Raw genomic sequence first — 14,464 nt, forward strand, 5'->3', positions numbered from 1 at the left:
TTTCTTTGATATAAATTCTCTGATGTTGAACAAAGTTTGAGCAATTGCTTCAGGGTTTGCCTCTAATACAAAATGAATACAAGATCTGTTACAAGTAAAGTTACAACTTTGTTTATATTTGTAATGTTTGTCTTCAAAATAAATCCTCTTCAGCACGTTAAAGGCTTACATTTTCTCAAGACTCTTTTGACAGTAATTGCACTTTTAACGCTATTAAGTATAAACTCTCTGATGCTGAATAAGATGTGAGCAGATATTAATCAGTTTACTTTATATTTGTGAATTTATTTTCAAGTATAAAGGCTTTCGTGTGCAATAAGGTATGAGCATTGTGTAAGTTTTGCCACATTGTTCACACTTGTAAAAGTTTTCTCCAGTGTGAATTACCTAACCTGCAAGCAAAGGCTCTGTTGCATTATTCATATTTCTATGATTTCTCACCAGCACGCTTTCTTTTATGTTTGGAAATATTTGCGGTGTTGTCACAAGCATTGTTACAACTTTCAGGTTTGTAGAGTTTCTCTCCAGTATGAATCATCTTATGTCTGTTAAGAATAAAGGAGTTGTTAAAGGCTTTGCCACATTCTTCACACTTGTAGGGTTTCTCTCCAGTATGATTTATCTTGTGTGTAGTAAGGTTTGAGGACTGGTTAAAGGCTTTGCCACATTCTTCACATTTGTAGGGTTTCTCTCCAGTATGAATTCTCTTATGTGTAGTAAGGGTTGAGGACTTGCTAAAAGCTTTGCCACATTCTTCACATTTGTAGGGTTTCTCTCCAGTATGAATTCTCTTATGTGTAGTAAGGGTTGAGGAATTGTTAAAAGCTTTGCCACATTCTTCACATTTGTAGGGTTTCTCTCCAGTATGAATTCTCTTATGTGTAGTAAGGGTTGAGGACTTGTTAAAAGCTTTGCCACATTCTTCACATTTGTAGGGTTTCTCTCCAGTATGAATTCTCTTATGTGTAGTAAGGGTTGAGGACTGGCTAAAAGCTTTGGCATATTCCTCACATTTGTAGGGTTTCTCTCCAGCTTGAATTCTCTTATGTGTAGTAAGGGTTGAGGACTTGCTAAAAGCTTTGCCACATTCTTCACATTTGTAGGGTTTCTCTCCAGTATGAATTCTCTTATGTGTAGTAAGGGTTGAGGACTTGCTAAAAGCTTTGCCACATTCTTCACATTTGTAGGGTTTCTCTCCAGTATGAATTCTCTTATGTGTAGTAAGGGTTGAGGACTTGCTAAAAGCTTTGCCACATTCTTCACATTTGTAGAGTTCTCTCCAGTATGAATTCTCTTATGGGCTGAGGACTGGCTAAAAGTTTTGCCATATTCCTCACATTTGTAGGGGTTCTCTCCAGTATGAATTCTCTTATGTGTAGTAAGGGTTGAGGACTTGCTAAAAGCTTTGCCACATTCTTCACATTTGTAGAGTTTCTCTCCAGTATGAATTCTCTTATGTGTAGTAAGGGCTGAGGACTGGCTAAAAGTTTTGCCATATTCCTCACATTTGTAGGGGTTCTCTCCAGTATGAATTCTCTTATGTGTAGTAAGGGTTGAGGACTTGCTAAAAGCTTTGCCACATTCTTCACATTTGTAGGGTTTCTCTCCAGTATGAATTCTCTTATGTGTAGTAAGGGTTGAGGACTTGCTAAAAGCTTTGCCACATTCTTCACATTTGTAGGGTTTCTCTCCAGTATGAATTCTCTTATGTGTAGTAAGGGTTGAGGACTGGCTAAAAGTTTTGCCATATTCCTCACATTTGTAGGGTTTCTGTCCAGTATGAATTCTCTTATGTGTAGTAAGGGTTGAGGACTTGCTGAAAGCTTTGCCACATTCTTCACATTTGTAGGGTTTCTCTCCAGTATGAATTCTCTTATGTGTGGTAAGGGTTGAGGACTGGCTAAAAGTTTTGCCATATTCCTCACATTTGTAGGGTTTCTCTCCAGTATGAATTCTCTTATGTGTAGTAAGGGTTGAGGACTTGCTAAAAGCTTTGCCACATTCTTCACATTTGTAGGGCTTCTCTCCAGTATGAATTCTCTTATGTGTAGTAAGGTGTGAGGACTGGTTAAAGGCTTTGCCACATTCTTCACATTTGTAGGGTTTCTCTCCAGTATGAATTCTCTTATGTGTAGTAAGGGTTGAGGACCCGCAAAAAGCTTTGCCACATTCCTCACATTTGTAGGGTTTCTCTCCAGTATGAATTCTCTTATGTATAGTAAGGGCTGAGGAATTGTTAAAAGCTTTGCCACATTCTTCACATTTGTAGGGTTTCTCTCCAGTATGAATTCTCTTATGTGTAGTAAGGCTTGAGGGCTTCCTAAAAGCTTTGCCACATTCTTCACATTTGTACGGTTTCTCTCCAGTATGAATTCTCTTATGTGTAGTAAGGGTTGAGGACTGGCTAAAAGTTTTGCCATATTCCTCACATTTGTAGGGTTTCTCTCCAGTATGAATTATCTTATGTGTAGTAAGGTTTGCAGACTGGTTAAAAGCTTTGCCACATTCCTCACATTTGTAGGGTTTCTTTCCAGTGTGAATTATCTTATGTGTAGTAAGGTGTGAAAGCCGGTTAAAGGCTTTTCCACACTCTTCACATTTGTAGGGTTTCTTTCCAGTACGAATTCTTTTATGTGTAGAAAGGTTTGAGGCCTCATTGTAGGCTTTCCCACATTCTTTACATTTGTAGGGTTTCTCTCCAGTATGAATTTTTTCATGTTGAGCTAAGTGTGAAAGCACACAAAATGACTTTTCACATTCTTTACGTTGGAAAGCTTTATTTCCAGTATGTTTTATCTTATATCTGTCTGAATTTGAAAATTTATGAAAGACTTTCATGTATTTGTCACATTGAAATATTTTGTTCTGGGCAGTTGTCAAACACTGGCTAAGTCCATTGTAACATTCTTCACACAACTTACACTCATCCACGCTTTTACAGTATTTTCTTAGCTGTAAATTTTCAGGTCCACATTTTTTATATCTTCTCAGCATCACTTTTTGGATATAATTTTTTATGCCCTGCTTTGGCCAAAGGTCTTGGGAAAAATGAGGACATACAACTGAAAGAAATAAAAACAATAAATTACTTTACTTACTAGACTCAGACAAATATACTTTACAAATCTAACCTATAAAATGATAGACTACATCACAAGATGGCACAGCCAAATATTACATGCTGTAACATTTTCACAGCCATATAATGTAACAAAAACATACAGACCAAATTACATTTGTAAAAAATTAAAGTAAGTTAAGTGTGTGCAGTGCCCCAGGTGAGTCCAATGCAAAGAGGCACACAGGAGAAAGTAAAGTCTGTTACATTTACCCTACACAGATCTTCCTGCTTCCCTATGTAACACAGTGACTTTAGAAATAAACTGCCAACTCCTGGTTTCATTTTTAAAAGACAAATAAAATAATGGCTTATACATGTTTATTTCTCAATGACAGGGGCTTTCACAGACACTGGTTCCTGTCTCTTATTGCATAAAAGATCTGAAAGAAATAGTGGTATTCTTTCAAATGACAGTTTGAGTGTGCTGGGATGAAAGATAAGGTACCAAAACAGATATATAGACCAATGGAACAGAACAGGGCCCTCAGAAAGAACACCACACATCTACAACCATCTGATCTCTGACAAACCTGACAAAAACAAGAGAAGGGGAAAGGATTCCCTATTTAATAAATGGTGCTGGGAAAACTGGCTAGCCATATGTAGAAAGTTGAAACTGGATCTTCTCCTTACACCTTATACCAAAATTAATTCAAGATGGATTAAAGACTTAAATGTTAGACCTAAAACCATAAAAACCCTAGAAAAAAACCTAGGCAATGCCATTCAGGACATAGGCATGGGCAAGGACTTCATGACTAAAACACCAAAAGCAATGGTGACAAAAGCTAAAATTGACAAATGGGATCTCATTAAACTAAAGAGCTTCTGCACAGCAAAAGAAACTACCATCAGAGTGAACAGGCAACCTACAGAATGGGAGAAAATTTTTACAATCTACCCATCTGACAAAGGGCTAATTTCCAGAATCTACAAGGAATTTAAAGAAATTTACAAGAAAACATCAAACAGCCCCATCAAAAAGTGAGTGAAGGATATGAACAAACACTTCTCAAAAGAAGACATTTATGCAGCCAACAGACACATGAAAAAATGCTCATCATCACTGGCCATCAGAGAAATGCCCATCAAAACCACAATGAGATACCATCTCACACCAGTTAGAATGGCAATCATTAAAAAGTCAGGAAACAACAGGTGCTGGAGAGGATGTGGAGAAATAGGAACACTTTTACACTGTTGGTGGGACTGTAAACTAATTCAACCATTGTAGAAGACAGCGTGGCGATTCCTCAAGGATCTAGAACTAGAAATACCATTTGACCCAGTCATCCCATTACTGGGTATATACCCAAAGGATTATAAATCATGCTGTTATAAAGACACATGCACATGTATGTTTACTGCAGTACTGTTCACAATAGCAAAGACTTGGAACCAACCCAAATGTCCATCAATGATAGAATGGATTAAGAAAATGTGTCACATATATACCACGGAGTACTATGCAGTCATGAAAAAGGATGAGTTCATGTTTTTCACAGGGACATGGATGATGCTGGAAACCCTCATTCTCAGCAAACTATCACAAAGACAGAAAACCAAACACTGCATGTTCTCACTCATAGGTGGGAATTCAGCAATGAGAATACATGGACACAGGGTGGGGAACATCACACACTGGGGCCTGTCGTGGGGTGGGGGCCTGGGGGACGGATAACATTAACCACCATGGCACATGTTTACCTATGTAACAAAACTGCACGTTGTGCACATGTATCTTAGAACTTAAAGTATAACAAAAAATAATAAATAAGAAAGGTAAGTTTTACAGCAGCATAAAGACTTGCTACAGGAAACAATTGTAGCAAGTGATTATTGTTTTTTTTTTTTTTTTGAGACGGAGTCTTGCTCTGTTGCCCGGGCTTGAGTGCAGTGGCTGGATCTCAGCTCACTGCAAGCTCTGCCTCCCAGGTATACGCCATTCTCCTGCCTCAGCCTCCCGTGTAGCTGGGACTACAGGCGCTCGCCACCTCGCCCAGCTAGTTTTTTGTATTTTTTAGTAGAGGCGGGGTTTCACCGTGTTAGCCAGGATGGTCTCGATCTCCTGACCTCGTGATCTGCCCGTCTCAGCCTCCCAAAGTGCTGGGATTACAGGCTTGAGCCACCGCGCCCGGCCCGATTATTGGTTATTAAGAAGAAACATGAATAGGCTGAGTGTGGTGGCTCACACCTGTAATCCTAGCACTCTGGGAGGAAAAGGTGCGTAGATCAACTTAGGTCAGGAGTTTGAGACTAAGCCTGGGCAACATGGTGAAATCGTCTCTATTAAAAATACAAAAGTACCTGAGCATGGGGTCACATGCCTGTAATCCCAGCTAAGTGGGAGGCTGAGACCAGAGAATCACTTCAACCCAGGAGGTGGAGGCTGCAGTGAGCTGAGACCATGCCACTGTGCTGCAGCTTGGGTGACAGAAGCAAAACTGTTTCAAAAAAAAAAAAAAAAAAAAAAGAAGAAGAAGAAGGAACATGAATAAACTCCTTTGACAAAAACTAAACACAAAATTTTAGACAAGGCACATCCTAAAAACATGTTTGAGAGACTCCCAGAATCTCTAGCCAAGATAACTGTTTTCAGACTATGTCAGAAAAAAATACATTTTAAAGACTGTGACAAGTAGCTTTTTTTAATGTCCAAATCTCAAAGATTACAATGTATACAAAACAGGGCAATATAATTTCATCAAAAATATTACATAAATGTCAGACAGAAACCATAAAAAAGATATACACATTAATTTTAAACACTAATAAACTGAATAATATCCAATGAGTGAAACAGGAACACAGTCAGTCCACTGTAGAAAATCATAAAAATGAGGATAAAAAACAAAAATATCAAAATATTAAAAAAAAACAATTTGGAGGTAAAAAAAATAGAAAAATAAATAATAACTGGAAAATCCTAAAAGAAAAGTGATGTAAAAATGAAGTTCAACAAACAAATTAGGATACACACAAAGATATTTATAACAAATACATATTAAGGACATTTTCAAAAATCACAGACAAGAAGAAAGTCTGAGGAGCTGCAAGATGAAAGTAATGTGTCATTTACAAACATAGTCTTATGACATAACCGTAAATTATCAACAAAAATTTTGCAGGCCAGAAAGAAACTGTGTGACACAAAATCCTGTGGCGGGGGGGTCGGGGAGAAAAAAACTGCTATGAAGTGAGAATAATACCATCAACAAATCTGTCCTGCCAAATAAAAAGAAAGAAACCGGCCGGGCGCGGTGGCTCAAGCCTGTAATCCCAGCACTTTGGGAGGCCGAGACGGGCGGATCACGAGGTCAGGAGATCGAGACCATCCTGGCTAACACAGTGAAACCCCGTCTCTAATAAAAAGTACAAAAAACTAGCCGGGCGAGGTGGCTGGCGCCTGTAGTCCCAGCTACTCGGGAGGCTGAGGCAGGAGAATGGCGTAAACCCGGGATGCGGAGCTTGCAGTGAGCTGAGATCCGGCCACTGCATTCCAGCCTGCGCGACAGAGCGAGACTCTGTCTCAAAAAAAAAAAAAAAAAAAAAAAAGAAAGAAACCTTCCAAAACAACCAAATTCTGAAAAAGTATATTAGCACTGCATATGCCCTACATATAAAAGATGATGAAAGCAGCTCCTTAACCTGCAAGTTAAAGGATTAAAAAAAAAAAAAAAAACACATAAATAAAAATACATTATTTTCTGGGAAAGATATGCACATACACAAAAACAGAATTTTGTGGCATTATCATAATGGTCCAGAAAACATTTTAAATTATTCTCTAAATTTTGAAAAATAAAAGCACAGAAATTATAAACATCTGTTAATGAATATACAATGTAAAAACATAATTAGCAACATCAATCACAAATTTCAGGGCAGATGTAATGAGGAAGAATTTTTTATTCAACTGAAGTTGATTTTGTACCAAATTAAAAATATACTGTTGTTTCTTATAGAGGTTTTATGAAAGCCCCAAGGTACCACAAAAAAAAAAAAAAAAAATCTGTACAAATATACAAAAGTGAATTAGAAATAAGTAAAAGCATATCAATATAAAAATCAAAAGACACAAAGAGAGAAAATGAGAAACAAAGATGCAGGAATCAAATAAAATAATTGAAAACATAACAGTAAGTCTTTATCAATTATTTAAATACATATATATCAAATTAAGTTTCAAATCAAGAGACATACTTTCAATGAATAGATTTATTAAAAATTTTAAAAACCAAGATCCAACTTTTTTTTCTACAAAAGTCAGTAGAGATCTAATGATAAAAAACACTAAAAGGGGCAAGATGGAAGAATACATTTCATGCAAATATTAATCAAATGAGAGCAGAAGAAATCAATATTATGCAAGCTACATCTTAGTCAAAAACTGTCATATTTTATAAAATGTAGTTGAAGTCAAAACTCCAAGGAGACAAAAAGGACATTAGAACTTACAGATTTAGGCTGGACATGGTGGCTCACGCCTCTAATCCAAGCACTTTGGGAGGCCGAGGCAGGTGGATCACTTGAAGTCCGGAGTTCGAGACTGGCCTGGCCAACATGGTGAAACCCTGTCTCTACTAAAAATATAAAAATTAGCCAGGCATGGTGGTGGGCACCTGAAATCCTAGCTACTTGGGAGGTCGAGGCAGGAGAATCGCTTGAACCCAGGAGGCAGAGGTTGCAGTAAGCCAAGATCACACCACTGCACTCTAGCCTGGGACGCAGAGTGAGACTCTGTCTCAAAAAAAAAAAAAAAAAAAAAAAAAAAAACCACAAAAAGAAAAACTTTAGATTTACTCACTGAGAACCTATGACAAATTTGTTTATGTGTGTGTGTGTGTCTGTATCTCACATTAGGGCTCCAAACATATAAAGCAAATATTGACAGAATAACAGAGACACAGAGAGAGCAACATAATTACAGTAGGATATTTCAATACTGCACTTTCTGTAATAAAAATTAAATGAGAATATTAGTAAGGGAATAGAGGGCTTCCAGGCAGTATAAGACAATTATTTCTAACAGAGGCATAGAAAACACTCAACACCAGAACACACATGGTTCTCAATAGCTAATACAACATTTTCCTTGATAGACCACCTCTTATGCCAAAAAAAAAAAAAAAAGAAAATAAGTCTTACCAAATTTTTAAAAACTGAAATCTTTTTTTTTTTTTTTTTTTTTTTTTTTGAGACGGAGTCTTGCTCTGTCACCCAGGCTGGAGTGCAGTGGCCGGATCTCAGCTCACTGCAAGCTCCGCCTCCCGGGTTTACACCATTCTCCTGCCTCAGCCTCCCGAGTAGCTGGGACTACAGGCGCCCGCCACCTCGCCCGGCTAGTTTTTTGTATTTTTTAGTAGAGACGGGGTTTCACGGTGTTAGCCAGGATGGTCTCGATCGCCTGACCTCGTGATCCGCCCGTCTCGGCCTCCCAAAGTGCTGGGATTACAGGCTTGAGCCACCGCGCCCGGCCTATAAAGGTAAATCTTAATGACTTTATGCAAAATAAAATAAGCCAGCCACAAACAAGAGATTTTATGAGATACATAAAGCAGTTATACTCTTAGAAACAGAAAGCAGAATGGTATTTGAAAAGTGCCAGGAAATGGGAAACATTGGTAGTTGTTTAATGCGTATTGTAAAATTTCTAGAAGTCTTTTATAAAACAGGGTAAATATATTTCACATGCCTGAAATGTACCGTTTTTTTGAGTCAGGGTCTTACTCTGCCACTCAAGCTGGGGTGCATGGCACAATCATGGCTCACTGCAGCCTCAAACTTCCAGGTTCAAATAATCCTCCCTCCTCAATCTTCCAAGTAGATAGGATCACAGCACCATGTCTGGCTATTTTTAAGTGCTTTACAGAGATGAGGTTTCCATATGTCTTCCAGGATGTTCTCAAGCTTTTGGGCTCAAGCAGTCTTCCTGCCTTGGCCTCCCAAAATCCGGGGATTACAGACGTGAACCACCACCGTGACTGGCCGTGAAATGTACATTTAAATAGATTTAAGATGGTAAATTTTAGGTTATGTTTGTACAATTGATTTTTAGAAGAATAACTGAAAAAGATCCAGAATTATAAATCTTCCCCAAAATTATCTTTCAGTCACAAGTGTTTCTCTCTCACATAGGAAGTATATTTATTATTAAACACAAGGTGAAAATAAGAATATTTCCATGACTACTCATTTAGATAAGATAAAGCCACCATTAAAAATCAGCTAAGAAAAAAATATATACAAGATTAGCCATAACCAAAATTGGGGTTATATTTATAGATAAAAACATACACACATATAATCAGATTGTAATAGACATATGGCTGATTTATGTCTTAAACCCCACACTGACTTCCATGTAAAAACAGAATTTCAAATTGTATAAAATTGTAAAACCACAAAACATAATAACCTTATGTTAAGAAACCTACACTGAAAAAACACACTAATATGAAACTACAAAATAATAATAAATGTTTACTCATAAAATCTGGTATGCAACTGGATGTAGCATTAATAAAGAATTTGTGTAGGTAACTGGAATACTTTACTGTAACTGTGAATTCACTGAAGGTGGCTATTTTGAATCACTGGCATGCACTGTAATGCAGTAGTTTCAGATAAAATGCAGCATAATCATCAACAGAAGGTTCTAATGACAAAGTGATAAATAAGCATTTTAACAAATAAGATCATTTCTAAGTTTTAAATATATGCTATTCTTATGCAAAATAAAACTCTGTAATCCAAGTTTAGAAGCAAAAAATAGCCTTACATTGGTAAATAAAGAAAAAATATGTATTATTTTGCAGAATATGGTCAGGGCCTCTGAAATACAAAACAAATATTTGGGAACAAATTATGTCATTTTTTAGGTATTGGCTGACAAAAGTGAGTGAAAATCCTGTCATCTTTTTTTGCCTGCCTATATTTCCTTTTTGTCTGCCTACTAATTATCTAATTCACTTCAGACATAACATGTAAATTTTAGTATATTGTCCTAAATGTCTAAATCTAAAATTATAGACAAAATTGAAATAGAAAACAGAAAGTCAAAATGTACAGGAGAGTGACATCGCTAACATGGAAAAATAAAAGGTGCCTTATTTGCTTATTTTCTGACAGCAAGAAAATTCATCAGCCTCACAAAATGCCTTTATGAGAGAAACAGGAATCATGACTCAGACCTGTAATGAGATATGCTTTAGCACAGAACTTCAAGATCAACCTGGGTTATGCAGCAAGAACCCATCTCCAAAATAAGTGCCCTTAAAAGAGGTTTGAGATCTAGGGAGGGAGTTGTGAAACTCTGCTAATGCCCAAGATTGAGGAATATTCTTTTCAGAAGGCAGGCTTTCATTCAGGTGGCAAACTACAGGACCTCTGTTCTTGGCTACCGACCAGAAAATGGCCCACCAAACTTGGTCACACTGAGAATTCTGAACTTACCCTGTAATCATCCCAAACTCCTCCCAGCCACAGTCTGGGAGAGGTCTTGCCCTTCCAGAGGCCTGGAGAGAGATACCCATTTATAGCCATGCAGCACACCTGCAGGCCTTGGCCCTTACTGTGGTCCCTGAAGCAGTTCCATGACTCAGTTTTATCACCCTGAGCCAAAGTTCATGGCAAGTTCTTCCTATGTAGAAACCCACACAGTGACCATAGGAAATCCTCTCTGGTACTCAGTGAAAGCCAAACTCATCTACATCCCAATATAAAGCCTACCATATGCAGACCCAAGTGCAGAAACCTGCCCTAGCATCTGCCCTACAGAGCAAAGTCCTGAAGGATATGCACTCTGTCCAAAAATAAAATGAGAATTACAACTACCCAAGCCCTTGTAACAAGCCAACTAAAGGTGGACCCTAATGCAGACCCAGCAGCCTTTGTAAACAAGCTACTACCCCTCTCCACTACAAACCCATAGGACATCCCATCACCCTGGGGGCTCAACAAAAGATCTTTACTTTCTGAAACCAATTTACAAAAACTTGAAGAGGGCCGGGTGCGGTGGCTCACGCCTGTAATCCCAGAACTTGGGGAGGCCAAGGTGGGAGGAATATGAGGTCTAGGAGTTCCAGACCAGCCTGGCCAATATGGTGACACCCCATCTCTACTAAAAATACAAAAAAATTAGCCAGGTATGGTGGCGGGCACCTGTAAACCCAGCTACTCAGGAGGCTGAGGCAGAAGAATTGCTTGAACCCAGGAGGCAGAGGTTGCAGTGAGCCGAGATCGTGCCACTGCACTCCAGCCTGGGTGATAGAGTGAGACTCCATCTCAAAAAAAATAAAAAAGAAAAGAAAATACAATTCTCACATAGAATTACAATAAACTTTGAATAGTCAAAGCAATCCTGAAAAAAAAAAAAGGACAAAGCAAAACATCATACTTTATTATAATTTCAAACTATACTTCAAGATGATAAGACAGAATACAATGTGCAGAAAAATTAGCAATAAAAAACCAATGGAACAGAAACCACTACTCTCACATATTTAGGACATGATGTAAAAAGAGAACTTAAAAAACAGTTTAACAGAGTTTCTCAAAATTATGCAGGTTATCTGTGTGTTTTCAAAAACAATGGAGAAGCAGTCAGATTTTGCAGTCTCTTATATGCCACGAACAGGACTGTCTTGGCTGTCACTGTAAACTTGAAGGAAGGTCACCAAAGGGAAAGTAAAATCTTTAGCAATTTTACAAAGATAAGACAGAAGATGCTTCTTTGTGAGAGCAAAATAAAAAAAAAAATTCAGGCTTCCTAGAAACTATTTCCTTTAGAACACAGATTTCAAATCATTTTAAGGACTTTTCTTTTTTCTGCTTTGGACCTCTCATCTGTGTTGTCTGTTGTATTCACTTTCACTCTTACCTACCTGGGGGTGCAGCTCCCACCTTATGTCTCTTCACATTCCAAGGTTCTTTTCCTTGCTCCAGACAGGTGATCAGGTCTGGCTTAGAGGCAGCAATACCTGTTTTATTAAAAATAACCTGAATCGTGCTCATATTCTCCAATTATCAATTTAGTAGTGTGTTCAGTAAAAATGATGTAATATTCTAGTAAATTAATTCCAAAATACTAATTTACAACAAAAAAATTTAAATATTTAGGAAATATTTTAATTTTGTACATTTTTAATTTTACTACCTGGTACTACTAAATCAAAAATTGGTAGTGGCAATTACATTTTCAGATGTGGGCAACAGTATGTTATGCCACTAAATTTCTAAAATTAACACTAATCCAGAGTGAAGGACACAGATCAGCTCAGGAGTGTGGAAAGTTCAGGTCAAAATGAAACATCTTGAAATTCTTTTCTACATAGACAAAGCTTGAAGTTAAAAAAACAAAAACAAAAACCAGAGATCTGAAAGCATAAATTGCCAAAAACCATTCTACAAAAAAGAGAAATAAAACTTATAGGGTATATTAGGGAATTGTGTACTGAAGTTATCCTCACCCAGGAAGACCAGGTTTCTGTAGTTCTCTAACATCACATTCCTATATAAATTCTGCTGTGCAGTGTCCAGGCATTGCCACTCCTCCAGAGAGAATTCTACGGCCACATCCCTAAATGTCAACACTCCCTGAAAAACATACAAACACACACACACATATTTACCATGTGGCCATGAACAGAAGTTTTAATTTGACTCAAGGTAAAACAAGAGTAAAGAGAACTGGTTCTTACTTATAGGAGTGACTGAAAATATTTAATAAATAGCTTTCCTTTTTTTTTTTTTTTTTTTTGAGAAGGAGTCTCACTCTGTTGCCCAGGCTGGAGTGCAGTGGCGCAATCTCGGCTCACTGCAAGCTCCACCTCCAGGTTCATGCTGTTCTCTTGGCTCAGCCTCCCGAGTAGCTGGGACTACAGGCACCCGCCAACACGCCTGGCTAATTTTTTGTATTTTTGTTAGTAGAGACGGGGTTTCACTGTGTTAGCCAGGATGGTCTAGATCTCCTAACCTCGTGATCCGCCCTCCTCGGCCTCCCAAAGTGCTGGGATTACAGGCTTGAGCCACCGCGCCCAGCCTAATACATAACTTTCAACACAGAAATATTCTCTAATGTATTCTCTAACTCTGAGAAAAGAGAGTAGTATAAGATCCACAACATCAGTGTATAGATGACACTTTTCTGGATGGTGAAGTATTAAATTGAGGGCATTAACACTAACATGTACATTTTTTAGTGCTATATTTACATAATACAGAATAAGCTGTGTAAAGTTTTCAGATGGAAAAGACATACTCAGTTAGAAATTACTGCTCAAACGTTAATGCGTACAATAAACTGGAGATCTTGTTAATCCTGATTATTTTTTCAGAAAATCTGAGCTGGCATGGTGGCTCATGCCTGTAATCCCAGCACTATGGGAGGCTGAGGTGGGTGGATCATGAGGTCAGGAGATCGAGACTATCCTGGCTAACACGGTGAAACCCGTCTCTACTAAAAATTACAAAAAATTAGCCAGATGTGGTGGCGGGCGCCTGCAGTCCCAGCTACTGGGGAGGCTGAGACAGGAGAATGGCGTGAACCTGGGAGGTGGAGCGTGCAGTGAGCTGAAATCTCGCCACTGCACTCCAGGTCTAGGAGACAGAGCAAGACTCCATCTCAAAAAAAAAAAAAAAAAAAAAAAAAATCTGTAATAAAATGAATTTCTGAATCTCTAACAAGCTCACCAGTAATGCCCATGTGTTTGGCCCAAGAAAACTATTTTGTCAAACATCCAGTAAGTGGAAGAGCCTGTGTGTTTCTCAGTTTTTCTGGCCTGTAAACAAAGATGAGAGCTTTCATTTTCTAAAGACAGATAACTGAAAAGAAAACCTAAGAAAGGTCAGCTGCCAGATTAAATGTGATTGTTTGTGCACATCTGCTAAATAAAGATACATAATAATGAAGAGAAAAATAACTAACTCTATAGAAAAAAAAATGTCACAGAGCTCATTAACCAAGTGAGTTATTAACATCAACTGCATGAAGACAAATGTTTATGATATGCTGATGCACAGAGAAGGACACGGCATCACTGCTATGGTAACTCCCAGCCAAAAGAAAATTACAGCCTGAATTTAATCATATAAAAACATTGGCTTTATGCAAAGTTCCAGATACCGATATCTGCCATGTTCTGTACATTTTAATAGTGATTTTCAGACCCTAAAGAGCAAGTATCTCCTAATAATTTTTTTTTTTTTTCAAAACTGTCTGGGTAATAAATGCCATCCCATTTAAATAAGCATTTTCCTTTTTTTTTTTTTTTGAGACGGAGTCCCGCTTTGTTGCCCAGGCTGGAGTGCGGTGGCGCGATCTCAGCTCACTGCAAGCTCCGC

The 14,464-nt window shown here is 38.0% G+C and overlaps 1 protein-coding gene across 1 annotated transcript; it reads right to left on the reverse strand.

Moving 5' to 3' along the window:
- Window positions 1–427: 427 nt before the first annotated feature.
- On the reverse strand, window positions 428–13,380 carry LOC115900785 (zinc finger protein 492-like). Its single transcript, XM_030942589.1, is given in 5 exon segments — window positions 428–1,272; window positions 1,275–3,062; window positions 12,007–12,102; window positions 12,592–12,718; window positions 13,315–13,380. Coding segments are annotated over 5 exon segments (2,922 nt in total).
- Window positions 13,381–14,464: the final 1,084 nt, after the last annotated feature.

This window comes from Rhinopithecus roxellana, chromosome 12 (genome assembly GCF_007565055.1).
Source record: "Rhinopithecus roxellana isolate Shanxi Qingling chromosome 12, ASM756505v1, whole genome shotgun sequence".
Lineage (NCBI taxonomy): Eukaryota > Metazoa > Chordata > Mammalia > Primates > Cercopithecidae > Rhinopithecus > Rhinopithecus roxellana.